The following is a 12263-nucleotide window of genomic DNA, read 5'->3' as shown; positions in this document are numbered from 1 at the left end:
AATGTTTCTCCTCACCTCTCCATTTGAAGCCTAATCAAATTGTGTTAAAGCTTGTGCTTTTCCACAGTTATTGGAACTGCTTATTTATTTAAACATGCTCAGTAAGTTTATCACATCTTGAGCTTGGAGCAGTAGGGAAGTAAGGGACAAAATAAAAATCCTTGGGTAGTAGGGAAAGGTCAGCCTATTTAAAGAATGAAATCTTATATCAAAAAGCACATTCACAATGCCAAGCTGTGATAGCCATAATTATTTAATGGTATTATGTGATAGGGATTATGAATAAATTTTATCAGGTGGGACCAGGCAAACAGAAGGTGATGTTGCCTGTTGGTAGGCTCCTGTCCCCCAAACCTTCTTTTATTTATTCACTTAACTGGGGCCTGGAATGAACTTGGGGCACAATGCAGTTGATGAGAGGTAAGGTGAATTCCAAATACTGAATTGAAACACGTAGTATCTTTTGCATAAGGATACTTGGTACCCGCATCACAAAATACTTAAGATTCAAGTTAGCAGCAAGTGAAACCAAAGCATAAAAGACTGAAGTCATGTCACAGGTCCTTGTGAAAGGACTCACTGCCTGGGTCTTGGATTGTGCATCTTCCCCCTGATGTCCTCAGGGCCCCGAGGCAAGCCCTCCAGTTTTTGGCTCCTGGTATGTCTCATGGTTTAAGTACAAGTTCTAAGAAGACATTTTTTGTCAACCCTGGGCTTTTCTGTTTCTTGAGAATAAATCCCAAGTATGAACTGGCTTCTGTAGAATTCAGGGACTACAAAATATGGTGCTCCCTTCACGAGGCAGATGATGATTCATTGGGGGTGAGGAACTAGACTCTAGGAGCTGAAAAAAGTTAGGTTAAATATAAGGAAAACTTGGAAGGGAAGTTGTTATCAGTCCAGCTTCCAGCAGAAAATGGACGGCTCAATACAATTTTAATTTGACTTGGGGCTAATAAAGGGGCAGTTCTCAAAGGTAGGTGCAGCATGTGGGAAACTGAGAAACTAGTAACGCTCTCTAAACCTGGAGGGGTCAGAGGAAATAGTGGCCAGAATCTGGAAGGCATGTGCAGAGGACCCCTGAGAGGACATCCGCTGTAACTTTCCATTGAGGGACTCTGCCTGTCTGAGGTCACAGAGAAGGAACCAGAAGATTAACCACCCAGCTCTCTTCCCTTCCTTTCCTCTGGTCTTTCGCTGCGGCTCCCCTTGGATTGAACTGAACTGGAGGTCAGAGGACAGACCTGGATGTGTGTGCAGAGTGACCTCCTGCAGATGGAGTGGAGGATGGTGAGGACGAGAGAGGAACCAGGCAGACAAGGGATCCTGCACCTAAGTGTCAGTAGCCCAGGGTGGAGGGAGTCCAGAAGGAGGATGCAGAAATCATTCTTTTTGGAGACATTTTGGAAACAATATACTTGTGGATTATCCTTATAATTTGAACATCCTTCCAAGCTGCCTTAAATTCAGGTGTGTCACAAGCAAAAGAATGAAATACTGGTACCAGAATTACTGAAATTTATTTTGGGAAATTCATCTTGCAATGAGAAGCTGCCTCCTCTAAAAAGAAAAAGGGGACATGTCCTATATTGTTAATGATAAAACGATTCGTATTTTGCAGTTTAAAAAGGATTTCATATATATCATTTTGTGTGAGTCACACAGTAATCTTTGGAGGTAGGTAAGAAGATAGACCCATTTAACAGATGAGAAAAGTGAGTTTCACAGAGATTGCCTAGGATATAGCAAATGAGTGGGAAAGACTGACTTTCAGTCAGATTACCTCTTTCCAATTTTCAGGTGCTTTCTACAAAGAGAAACCCAAATAACCTGCAATTTTTTTTTAAAGGCAAGAATGATAATATAACAAATATAAGAAATTCTTCCCTTTCTCACATATTGCTGATTGGGTTATGTGACTATGATGTCTGTCATTCCCAGCTAATGTTTTTCTGACTTCTCTTTGCAGGGTCAGCATCTGGAAAAGGTTTTGATGGAAATTTGGGTCTTGAAAGTTATACCCTTACAACCAGGTTAAAGCCACAGGGATCCACTCCAGAGTTTCCTGGCAACCCTAAATGTTTCCCTTATAACTCCAATAGTTTGTAACCTGGGACCTGAGCCACCCTCTGAAAGAGTTATCCTTGTAGCCTCTGTGACTGATGTTTGTCCCAGTGGTCTACTCTGGAGTAATTCAGGTGACCAATTGACTAAGAAGTTTAAAATAATAACACGTTGCCATCTGCATCATGAGAAGTAGTTCATGACCATTCTGTGCAGTCTGTACACCATGGCCCAGGTCCTCACCCTGGGGTTTGCAGGTGCATCACTCTGATGATTTGACCTTGACTTGCCATTGGCGGCTCTTCTAGCTTAGGAGGTGATTGATCCCTGAGGGACATTCACCTTGTTGTTGGTTGTTCAGACGTTTTAGAAATAGCTCTTTTTCATTATCTGGTCTTACACTCCTGCCTTGGCAGTTGAATTCAGGATGTGCTCTTTTTTTAAAAAAATATATAATAAGTATAATTTATATGCCGTGAAATCTCAGATCCTTAGTATTCAGTGAGCTAAATTTTGACACCTGGAATCACACATAAAACCACCACCCAAGATGAGTCCCAGGGCATTTTGTCACTCATGAACTTTCCCTCATGTCTCCCCTCAGGCTCCTCCCTCCCAACACCCCAGATAGGCAACCAACATTTTTTTTTTTTTTTTTTTTTGCGGTGCTGGGGATCGAACCCAGGGCCTTGTGCTTACAAGGCAAACACTTTACCAACTGAGCTATCCCCCCAGCCCCCAACCACCAACCACCATTCTTATTTCTGTCACCATAGATTATTTGGTCTATTCGTGAACTTGACATAAGTGAAATCATGTAGTATCTGGCTCGTTTGATTTTAGACTTTATGTTGTTTTGACGAGTAGTTTTTTCCTTTTTATTCTTGGAACTACTCCATTGTTTGAATATACCACATTGTATATTCACTTCATTGTATTTTTAAATAAAAATTTTATTTTAGAATAGTTAAGATACTCTAAAAATCCCAAGGCTAATATACAGCGATCCCTATACTCAGAGCACACTGAGTTTCTCCTCCCAGTGGACACAGTACTTTTAGCATGGTACATTAACCACAGTTAATGAATGAATATTGACACGTCCTTGTCAACTGAAGACCCTGCTCTTCAGGTTTCCGTTCCTGTTACCCACTGTCCTTCTTCTGGCCCAGACACGTTGTAGCATTTAGTTGTCATGTCTGAGGAGGCTTCTTTGGGCTATTGCAATTTCTCAAACTTCTTCTGTTTTTGATGAACTTGACTGTTTTGAGGAGTACTTATCAGGTATTTTGTAAAGTGTACCTCAGTTGGGATTACCTGATGTTTTTCTGTGATTAGACTGAGGTTATTATGGGTTTGGGGGTAATAAGACCATAGTGGTAAAGTGCTGTTTTCATTACATCTTATCAAAGGCACATGCTGTTGACATGATTTACCACTGATTTTAACCTTGGGCAGATGGTTGATGTAGTGTGTGTCATATTTCTCCACTGGAAAGTTATTTACCTCCTCTTTGCATACTATATCCTTTTGAAGGAAGTCACTTTGTGCAGCCCACATTTTAAGGAGTAGGGAATTGAAAGTAAAGCATCTCCATAAATTATTTGGACTCCTCCTGCATAGAAGTATATTATATTTAATTTTAATAAACTGACAGTTTTTTTTTTAATTGTAAACAAATGGGATACATTTTGATTCTCTGTACATGGAGTAAAGGCATACCATTCGTGTAATCATAAATTTACACAGGGCAATGTTGTTTGATTCATTCTGCCATTTTTCCCCCTTCCCCCCCACCCCTCCCACCCCTCTTTTCCCTCTATACAGTCCTTCCTTCCTCCATTCTTGCCCCCCTCCCTAACCCTAACCCTAAACCTAACCCTAACCCTAACCCTAACGCTAACCCCTCCCACCCCCAATTATGTGTCATCATCCGCTTATCAGCGAGATCATTCATCCTTTGGTTTTTTGAGATTGGCTTATCTCACTTAGCATGATTTTCTCCAATTTCATCCATTTGCCTGCGAATGCCATAATTTTATCATTCTTTATGGCGGAGTAATATTCCATTGTATACATATGCCACAGTTTCTTTATCCATTCATCAATTGAAGGACATCTAGGTTGGTTCCACAATCTGGCTATGGTGAATTGAGCAGCAGTGAACATTGATGTGGCTGTATCTCTGTAGTATGCTGATTTTAAGACCTTTGGGAAACTGACAGTTCTCTAAAGTGATTGTACCATTTTCTACTTGCACAAGCAATGTCTCGAGAGTCCAGGTGTTCCACTACCTTACCAACACTTGGTATTATTGACTTTTAAATTTTAACCATTCTAGTTGGTGTGTAGTGGTATCTTATGGTGTTTTTAATTTGCATTCATGATGGCTGATAATCTTTTCATGTGCCTGTTGGCTTCCTGTATCTTTCTTCTGTGTGCATATAATACCAGTCCAAGTCTTTTGCCCCACATTTTAAATTGGGTTGTTTATTTTTTTGTTACTGAAACAAGGGGTTGTTTATATATCCTGGAGACAGGTTCCTTGTTCAGTATATGCATGAAAATATTTTCTCCTCATCTGTGGCATGCCTACTGATTTTGTTAATTGTATCTTTGGATAAGCTGAATTTAATATCTTGGGGTCCAGCATTGGGAGCGATGGGTCCTCACTCATTTTTGTATGGCATGATGTTAATTTTTAGTTATGAAGGTTAGTAGTGTGTGCTGTGCATAAGGACCATAACCACACTGTTTTTTTCAAAGCATCTTATATTTTGCTATGGAAAATTTCCAAAGGAAAGTACAAGATTTTTCTGTATTGACACTGATTGTGTTGCTGGGTATGAAGATTTCAGATGCATTCAGTCTCTGAATAGCCACTGGCAGTTTGTGGAAATCCATGTGCGAAGATTATGCTCTGTCATTTGCCAACAATGCATCCTCCTTTTTTGGAAAGTTTTGACATCATCACAAATGATGCGGTGCAAGAGGGGACATGTGCTGTCTGCTGTTCACGTCAAGTCCTCTGGACACCAGGGAATCCAGCCTGGGAAACTGGAACGCAGCCGTGACCAGAATTTTCCCAAAGATTTGATGACAGGCTGTTAAAATTAGCAATAAAAGGAGAGAAGCCAGACTCCTCTGGGAGAAGCAGGAATTCCCCTTAGGAAGGGTGGCATTGTTTGGTATTAAATATTGATGTACAAAAAGGATCTGAAGAGATGCTCTCAAGGTCGACTTGGAATGACCACAATCGTCAAAGGCCACATTTTCTCTGTTGGTATTTGTGAACTCATTTGCCGGCCAACTCTGATGTATCAGCTCTCTGAATTGATGCTTGGTTTTCACAGTGTTAATTATTGGCTCTAAACTTTTATATTTGTTTTTGTATTTATGAAAAGTTTTGATATTCACAATAATCATCATTCTCAAATTGAAAGACCTGTGTAGCATCTAATGTACACCAAGTAAATGCTGGCTTCTTGGTTGACTTCTGTCAGTTCTTAATTATTCGAAGTAATATTATTTTTAACTTTGGAAAAAAGTACACAGAAAATTGTTGTGCACTTCTTTGTATGAACTATACAAAGATCCATTTTTACTTTCATTTGTATCCTGTGATGTCTGGCCATCAGTGACTCTGAGATCCTTGGTCTGCCTGTATTCCACTTATAATCTAGAGCTCTCCATTTGTCTATTTACTGTTATTGATCCAGCAAAACTCAGGAAAAGTCAGAATGACTCAATGAGAAAATATCCCGGGCTTCAGGCAACATCTGGAGCAAAGATGAAGAATTACTTGTAAAGAGGAAAAAAATAGGAATGTGAGATTATTGAGAATGCCATGAGAGGTAGTGGCATTCCTTTGCACAATTTAAAAAAATTCTAAAATGTGGGAAAAATGTTTATAAAAGCATGGTTTGAATTTTTTTTAAAGTTTTCTCTTGGAAGAAAAAAAAAATTATTTTTGTTCCTACCAAACCTTCTTCGTATTTGCTGTGATCTTTTTCTAACAGCCCATCCTCTTCCCATTTCAGGTAAACCTCTTTGTGTTGCTGTCTGTGGTTTGTGTCCTCCTAAATCTCGCGGGGTTCATCCTAGGCTGCCAAGGGGCACAGTTTGTGTCCAGCGTGCCCAGGTGTGATCTGGTAAGTAGCCGAGACATCACTGTGCATCAGGCAGACCTGGACCTGTCTGCTCTTCTGGTGTGACGTGCAGCATGCATAATTGACAACTGTGTAGAAGTGAAGCCTGAAATCAGTAAAAGGAAGTGGGAAAACAAAACAAAAAGCTCCTGCTAATTATTTAACTCGATCATCAATAATTTTTGCCAAAGCAGTGATCACCCACTGTAACCCCCAGAACCATAGACATGTAGTGCATCATTAGTTAGTGAGTAGATGGGTCATGTCTCCACAGCTGATCTGTCTGCCTTTGTCTAAAGAGGAGAAATGAGTATTGCCAGGATCCAGGCCGATAATCTTTATATGAAAACTTTGTGGCCAAGTGTGTGTCAGCATTTAAGGATTTTCTGATTTCAGAGGAAAAAATATGGTACATACACCTTTTATTACGCAGGTTGCCATGGAGTCTGGGACAGCAGTCTGTAATCAAGACTTGCTTTTCGAAGCTTTTCGGATTTCAAAATTGTGCATAAGAGGTTGTGGACTTGTAGCATTCCTAATTTAAAAAATGTTTAAATTGTGGTAAAATACATATAACATAAAATTGACCATTTTAACCGTTTTAAGTGTACATGTGAGTAGCATTGTGTGCTTTTATGCTGCTGTGCACGCCATCTCCAGAACTCCTCAGCAGGCAACTCTGAAACAGCATCCTCATCTCATCCCTTCCCTGAGTACCTGGCAACCCCTATTCTACTTTCCACTTTCATGAATTCCAGTACTCTTAAGTACCTCATATAAGTTGAATAACACTGTATTTATCTTTCTACAAGTAATTTACTTACTTAGTATAATGCCCTCAAGGTGTCTCTGTGTTGCAGTGTGTGTAAGAATTCACTTCCCTTTTAAAGCTGAATAATACACCATTGTATGAGCATGTGACACATTTTGTTTATCCATTCATCCATGGATGGGCCCTTGGGTTGTTTCCATCTTTTGTCTATTGTGTACAATGCTCTATGCCCATGGGTGTATAAACATCTCTTCTCCGCCTTGCTCTCAGTTCCTTTGGGTTTATTACACAGGAGCGGAACCACTGGCTCTCTCTGAACTTTTTAAAGTCCTTCCCAGTAACATCCGTCTCCCTAAAACACAAAGCAAAAGGAATGGATTCTTTCGAAGTTGTGGTAAATCTCATCTATTTGGAACTTAGTTGTGTGGTGGTCTGATCCTCTAGCAACCAGCAGGATGCAAGCAAACAGGGCTGCCACGTTGCTGCAAAGACTGTGATGAATTTGAAGCCCCTCAGTGACACTCACGACCTTCCCAGACAGGGACATTTCCCAGGGACTCGCTGAAAACCTGCTGCTCGATCTTAGAATTCTTCACAGATTCCATAGCTTAGTAACCTTAAATTATGGGTTCACATGACTTCTAAGGCCCTATGTGCATTACCTTCATCCTACCCTTGCACTGGAGCAGCTCACACTCCCTGTAATTGAGGCAAACCCCACATGTTATTTCCTAGGATCTTGCCCTATTTTCTTATTTCTAACACTGGTATCTCTCCCTCAAGGATTCCTTTCTCCTCACCTCCATTCAAATGCTCTTAGTTTTTTAAAGCCCCATTAAAAGACTCTTTCCTTCAGGAGATGGTCCCTGATCCACAGAGAAAATAATCTTCCAGAATATTCTATCTGTATGTTTCTTAGGCACTTATCTATCCCTTTCTCTTTTGGGCTAAAGATATTTATGTGCCCGAGACTTTTTTTTCTCAGCTGGAATCTCCTGGAGGATTGTATCTAGGTCTCTTTTGTCTTGGGAGTTTCCAGTAACCCCAGACATACGCCTTTACATACAGATTGTTCCCAGAGAAAATTTTTGAACAAAGGTTGGTTTTCCAATTATTAGCCACACAGCAAATGAGAAGAGTAAAGACAGACCAGAAGTGGAAAGTAATGATATAGGGAAGGAAAAGTCAGGAAAATTGTTGCATGTGTCAGAATTTCCTTTCTTTTTAAGACTGAATAATATTATTTTACATGTCTATGACACATTCTGTTTATCCATTAATCTGTTGATAAACATTCTACCTCTTGGCTATTGTGTATAGTGCTGTGATGAACATAAGTTCATCTCAAAAATATCTTTTGGGGATCCTTTGGACTTTATACCCAGAAGTGGGTTTGCGGGATCATATGGTAATTCTCTTGGAAATAGCTTTTTTTTTTTTTTTTTTTTTGGTTCTAGGGATTGAACCCAGGGATGCTCACCATTGAGCCACCTCCACAGTCCTTTTTATATTTTATTTTGCAGTAGGGTCTTGTTAAGTTGCTTAGGGACTTGCCCAGTTGCTGAGGCTGGCCTTGAACTTGGTAATCCCCCTGTGTCTCTGCCTCCCAAGGTGCTGGGATTATAAGCCTCCATGGTGTGCTACCATGCTCAGCAGTAATTCTCTTTTTAACTTTGCAAGGAGCCTCCATACTGTTTTCCAAAGTGGCTGCACCATTTTACGTTCCTACCAACAATGTACAAGGATTCCAATTTCTCCACATTCTTACTGACACTCATTTTCTATTTTTCTAATAGTATCCATCCTATTGAGTATGATCAGGTTATATCTAATTGTAGTCCTGATTACATTTCTTTGATTCTTAGTGATATTAGCATCTTTTCATGTGTGTGTTTGCCATGTGTATTTCTTTTTGGAGAAATGTTTTTTTGCCCATTTTTTTTAGTGAGGTGATTATCATTATTTTTGTTGAGTTATGGGAATTCTTTATATATTCTACATAGTAACCCCTTATAGATAACTACTTTGTATTAAGTGTATTTTGAATTTAAAAATTGCCTCCACAAAACCAAATCTGTGATTATTTCTGATTATATAATTGTAAAAGTTTGAGCAAGTCATGGAAGTATAGACCAGAACTTAAGAATCATTAGAAATCCCAGTATTCTGGGATAGCATAGTTAACCACTTAGCTTTGTTTTATGCATCTTTTTATGCACAAAATATATATAATTTTCTATCAATGGGATCATATCATAATTATTATTTTTCATTAGGAAGATTATTTATAAATGAAGTAAGTCTTTTGGGAAAGGGAATAATTTCCTCTTCCCTTTCCTTCTTCCCCCACATCATTCACCTCCATGGTAACAGGTTGGGAAATTTCTTTTCATAAATATGATTTGGGTGGGTTTTTCATGATTTTTCAAGAATGGGATATTGCATATGCCTTGTTACAACTTTTCTTACTTAAAGATTTATCACATAAAGATGGATACAGATCTAACACCTTCTTTTACTTTTATCAAATTAGTTCTATTTTGTTGTCTGTTGGCTTGGATTTGGGCCACTGGAAACAATCAACACTATTCCATATCCCGAAGTGGGCTTTTAGTCCTGAGTGGAGTAAGCTTTCAGAACAAGGGGTTGTTCTAGCAGTGTATCTTTTCTTTTGCTTTTCTAATTTATTGTAAATTCAACCATCTTATGACTCTTTCCATTTTTTTTTAGAGTGAGGTAAAATTTACAGTGAAATGCACAGATCTTATTGTACAGTTGACTTGAGTTTTTACCCAAGTTATGTACTCATCTTGACTCCAGAACATTTCCACATCCCTAGAAAGTTCTTTGGTGTCCCTTCCAGGCAAGCTCTTCTCTCTCATAGGCAGTCACAGTTCCTATTTCTTTCACTCTAGACTAATTTTGCCGTTTCTTGAATTTTATATAAATGAAACCATATAGTGTATACCTTGTTATGTCATACTTATTTTGCTCAGCATTATATTTCTGATACTTATTCATGATCTTGTACCTTTTCTGGCAGAGCAATATTTCATTGTATGAAACTACTACAGTTCATTTTATCCATTTTCCTATTTTGATGGACATCATTTGGTTTGCAGCAAGTTTGGGGGTACTATGAACAAAGTGGCTGTGGACTTTATAGTTTTTTTTTTTTTTTTCCCACAAAAACTGATTTTATTTATTCTGAGTAGATTCTTGGGCATAGAATTGCTGGATCATGTGTCAAATGGGCTTAACATTTTAAAAATCTGCTAAACAGTTTTCCATACTAATTGTGTGAAATAAATATTTTTCTCTAAAATGGATAGCTAGTTCCTTTATTAAAGGACTTCATCTCACATTTCCCCCAGTAACTCTCCACATCTCTACCAGCAAAAGTTTCCTCTCTATTTTTCTTTTTTTTTTATTGTAGTGCTGGGGTTTAAAGGACCTCACATATTCTAAGCAAGTGCTCTACCCCTGTTCCATATCCCCATCCCTGTTTTATTTTATTTTTTATTTTGAGACATAGTCTCACTCAATTGCCAGGGCTGACCTTGAACTTGAGATCTCCCTGCCTTAGCCTTCTGAGTCCCTGAGATTATAGGTATGCACCACCACACCTCAGCTTTAATTATTTTTGCCAGTTTGAACGAGCTAAAGCGAGACTTCATAGTTACTGTAATTTAATTTGCAGTTCCCTGATTGCTGAAGGTGACATCATCTTTTTTTTTTTTTTTTTGGGTCTAGCTCTCCAGAATATTCTAGTGTGTAACTAGGGTTGAAAAACCACAGTGTTGGAGGATAATAGGAGGAAGATGGATCTGACAGAGTCAGGTAATAGTATCAAGGTTAGGTGGGTATTCATCATTTAGCATTGAGGAGACTTCTTTGAGGGTTTGAAGATCAGTGAAAAAGACTGAAGAGAAGTAAAAATGAATCTTCAGAAATAATGGGCAGAGGTGGGTTTAAAGAGGGAAGTGAAAGCATTAGATTGTTCAGGATCAGGAACAAGAAACACCAAATGCATCCTTGTCTACAGTGATTTTTGCAGAGCCTCGGGGCTTTCTTATATCCAGTGGGCTCATTAATTGGTATGCATGATTATTTTTATGATTAAATTTGCAGATGTTCTTGTTTAAAGGGATGAATTTTCCCTCATCTGGAAAGTTTTGCCATCCATCCTGGTTTACGCTAAAGATTTTGGAGTGATGTGTCTGCATATGTTCAGTGAGTCCTGAAGCCACCTGTGCAGAACACACAGACCTGCTTCCTCACTTAGCTCAACATCTTGCTTCAAGAACTGATCCTGTGGAAAGGGAGTACTTTGTAAGATGACACCTAGAATTACCCAGGGGAGAGGGAGGCTTTAGGCAAGGTCTGGAGGCTTGTTCCAAGGAGGAATAGAGAAATAGAAATCTTGTGGAGTGAGCCTGGTTCCTGGTTGGGCGGGGGGAGGGCAGGAAGGAGGCTCCTGTAACATCCTTTAGTGCTTATTTGTTATAACGGGTGTTGTTAGTGTTAACACAGGGACTGCCCATGGGTTCCCTCCTGCCTAGACTCAGCTTAGCGCAAACCTGTGAGAATGGCCAAAATAGTTTTACTTTAGAGGGTACCATCAATAGTGTTTTCTTTAGAAGACTAGTATCAATATTAGCAGCAGGATATATCTTCAAAAATTGTGAGACAGTGCTGGAAAGATTGTAATACAAATAGCCTGTGCCTCTGTGTAGGGGATTATGGATCTAGGTTTGGGGACATGGCTATGGTAAATAGTCTTCATAGACACAGCAGGAAAGATGGAGACCAGAAGGGGATGAGTTAATAGAAATTGCGGAGGCCATCAAGGTAACTGGGGTTGTCATTCCTTGCACCAGAGGCAGAATTTATATCAAGATCTGATATAATAATGCATCCCTTTCAATATAGTCTCAGGACAAAGGATCAAAAATGTTTCCGAGTCCATGGAGCTCTGGAAGAAACAAAACTAATCTGTGTGGGAAAAATTGAGAAAGCTGGTGACCTCTAGGAAGGTAGGGGCAGAGGTTGATAGAGAAGGGCACGAGGGGCTTTCTCTGGAGATGGCAATGTCCTGTATGTTGGTAAGGGTTTGGATCACATAGGTGTATTATTTCCCCAAAATTCCTCAAATGGTACACTTCAGATTCATATAATTTTTTTGTGTGTAAATTTTACCTCAAAATAAAAATAAGCTATAGTCCTTCTGCCCCCAAATATTATGCAATCTAACACAATGTTTTTCCTTAGTTTCCTAA

At 39.2% G+C, this 12263-nt stretch overlaps 1 protein-coding gene across 2 annotated transcripts in view; it reads left to right on the top strand.

Moving 5' to 3' along the window:
* ENTREP1 (endosomal transmembrane epsin interactor 1) overlaps positions 1–12263 on the top strand; it is a 62494-nt gene that overhangs the window by 32726 nt on the left and 17505 nt on the right. For both annotated transcript variants that reach the window (XM_079112035.1, XM_079112034.1), the window contains one exon: positions 6105–6215. In XM_079112035.1, the coding sequence (XP_078968161.1) occupies positions 6105–6215 (111 nt within the window). The remainder of the gene's footprint in view (positions 1–6104; positions 6216–12263) is intronic.

The sequence above is a fragment of the Sciurus vulgaris genome (assembly GCF_902686455.1).
Source record: "Sciurus vulgaris genome assembly, chromosome: 15".
Classification (NCBI taxonomy): domain Eukaryota; kingdom Metazoa; phylum Chordata; class Mammalia; order Rodentia; family Sciuridae; genus Sciurus; species Sciurus vulgaris.
This window is presented reverse-complemented; position numbering and strand designations above follow the sequence as displayed.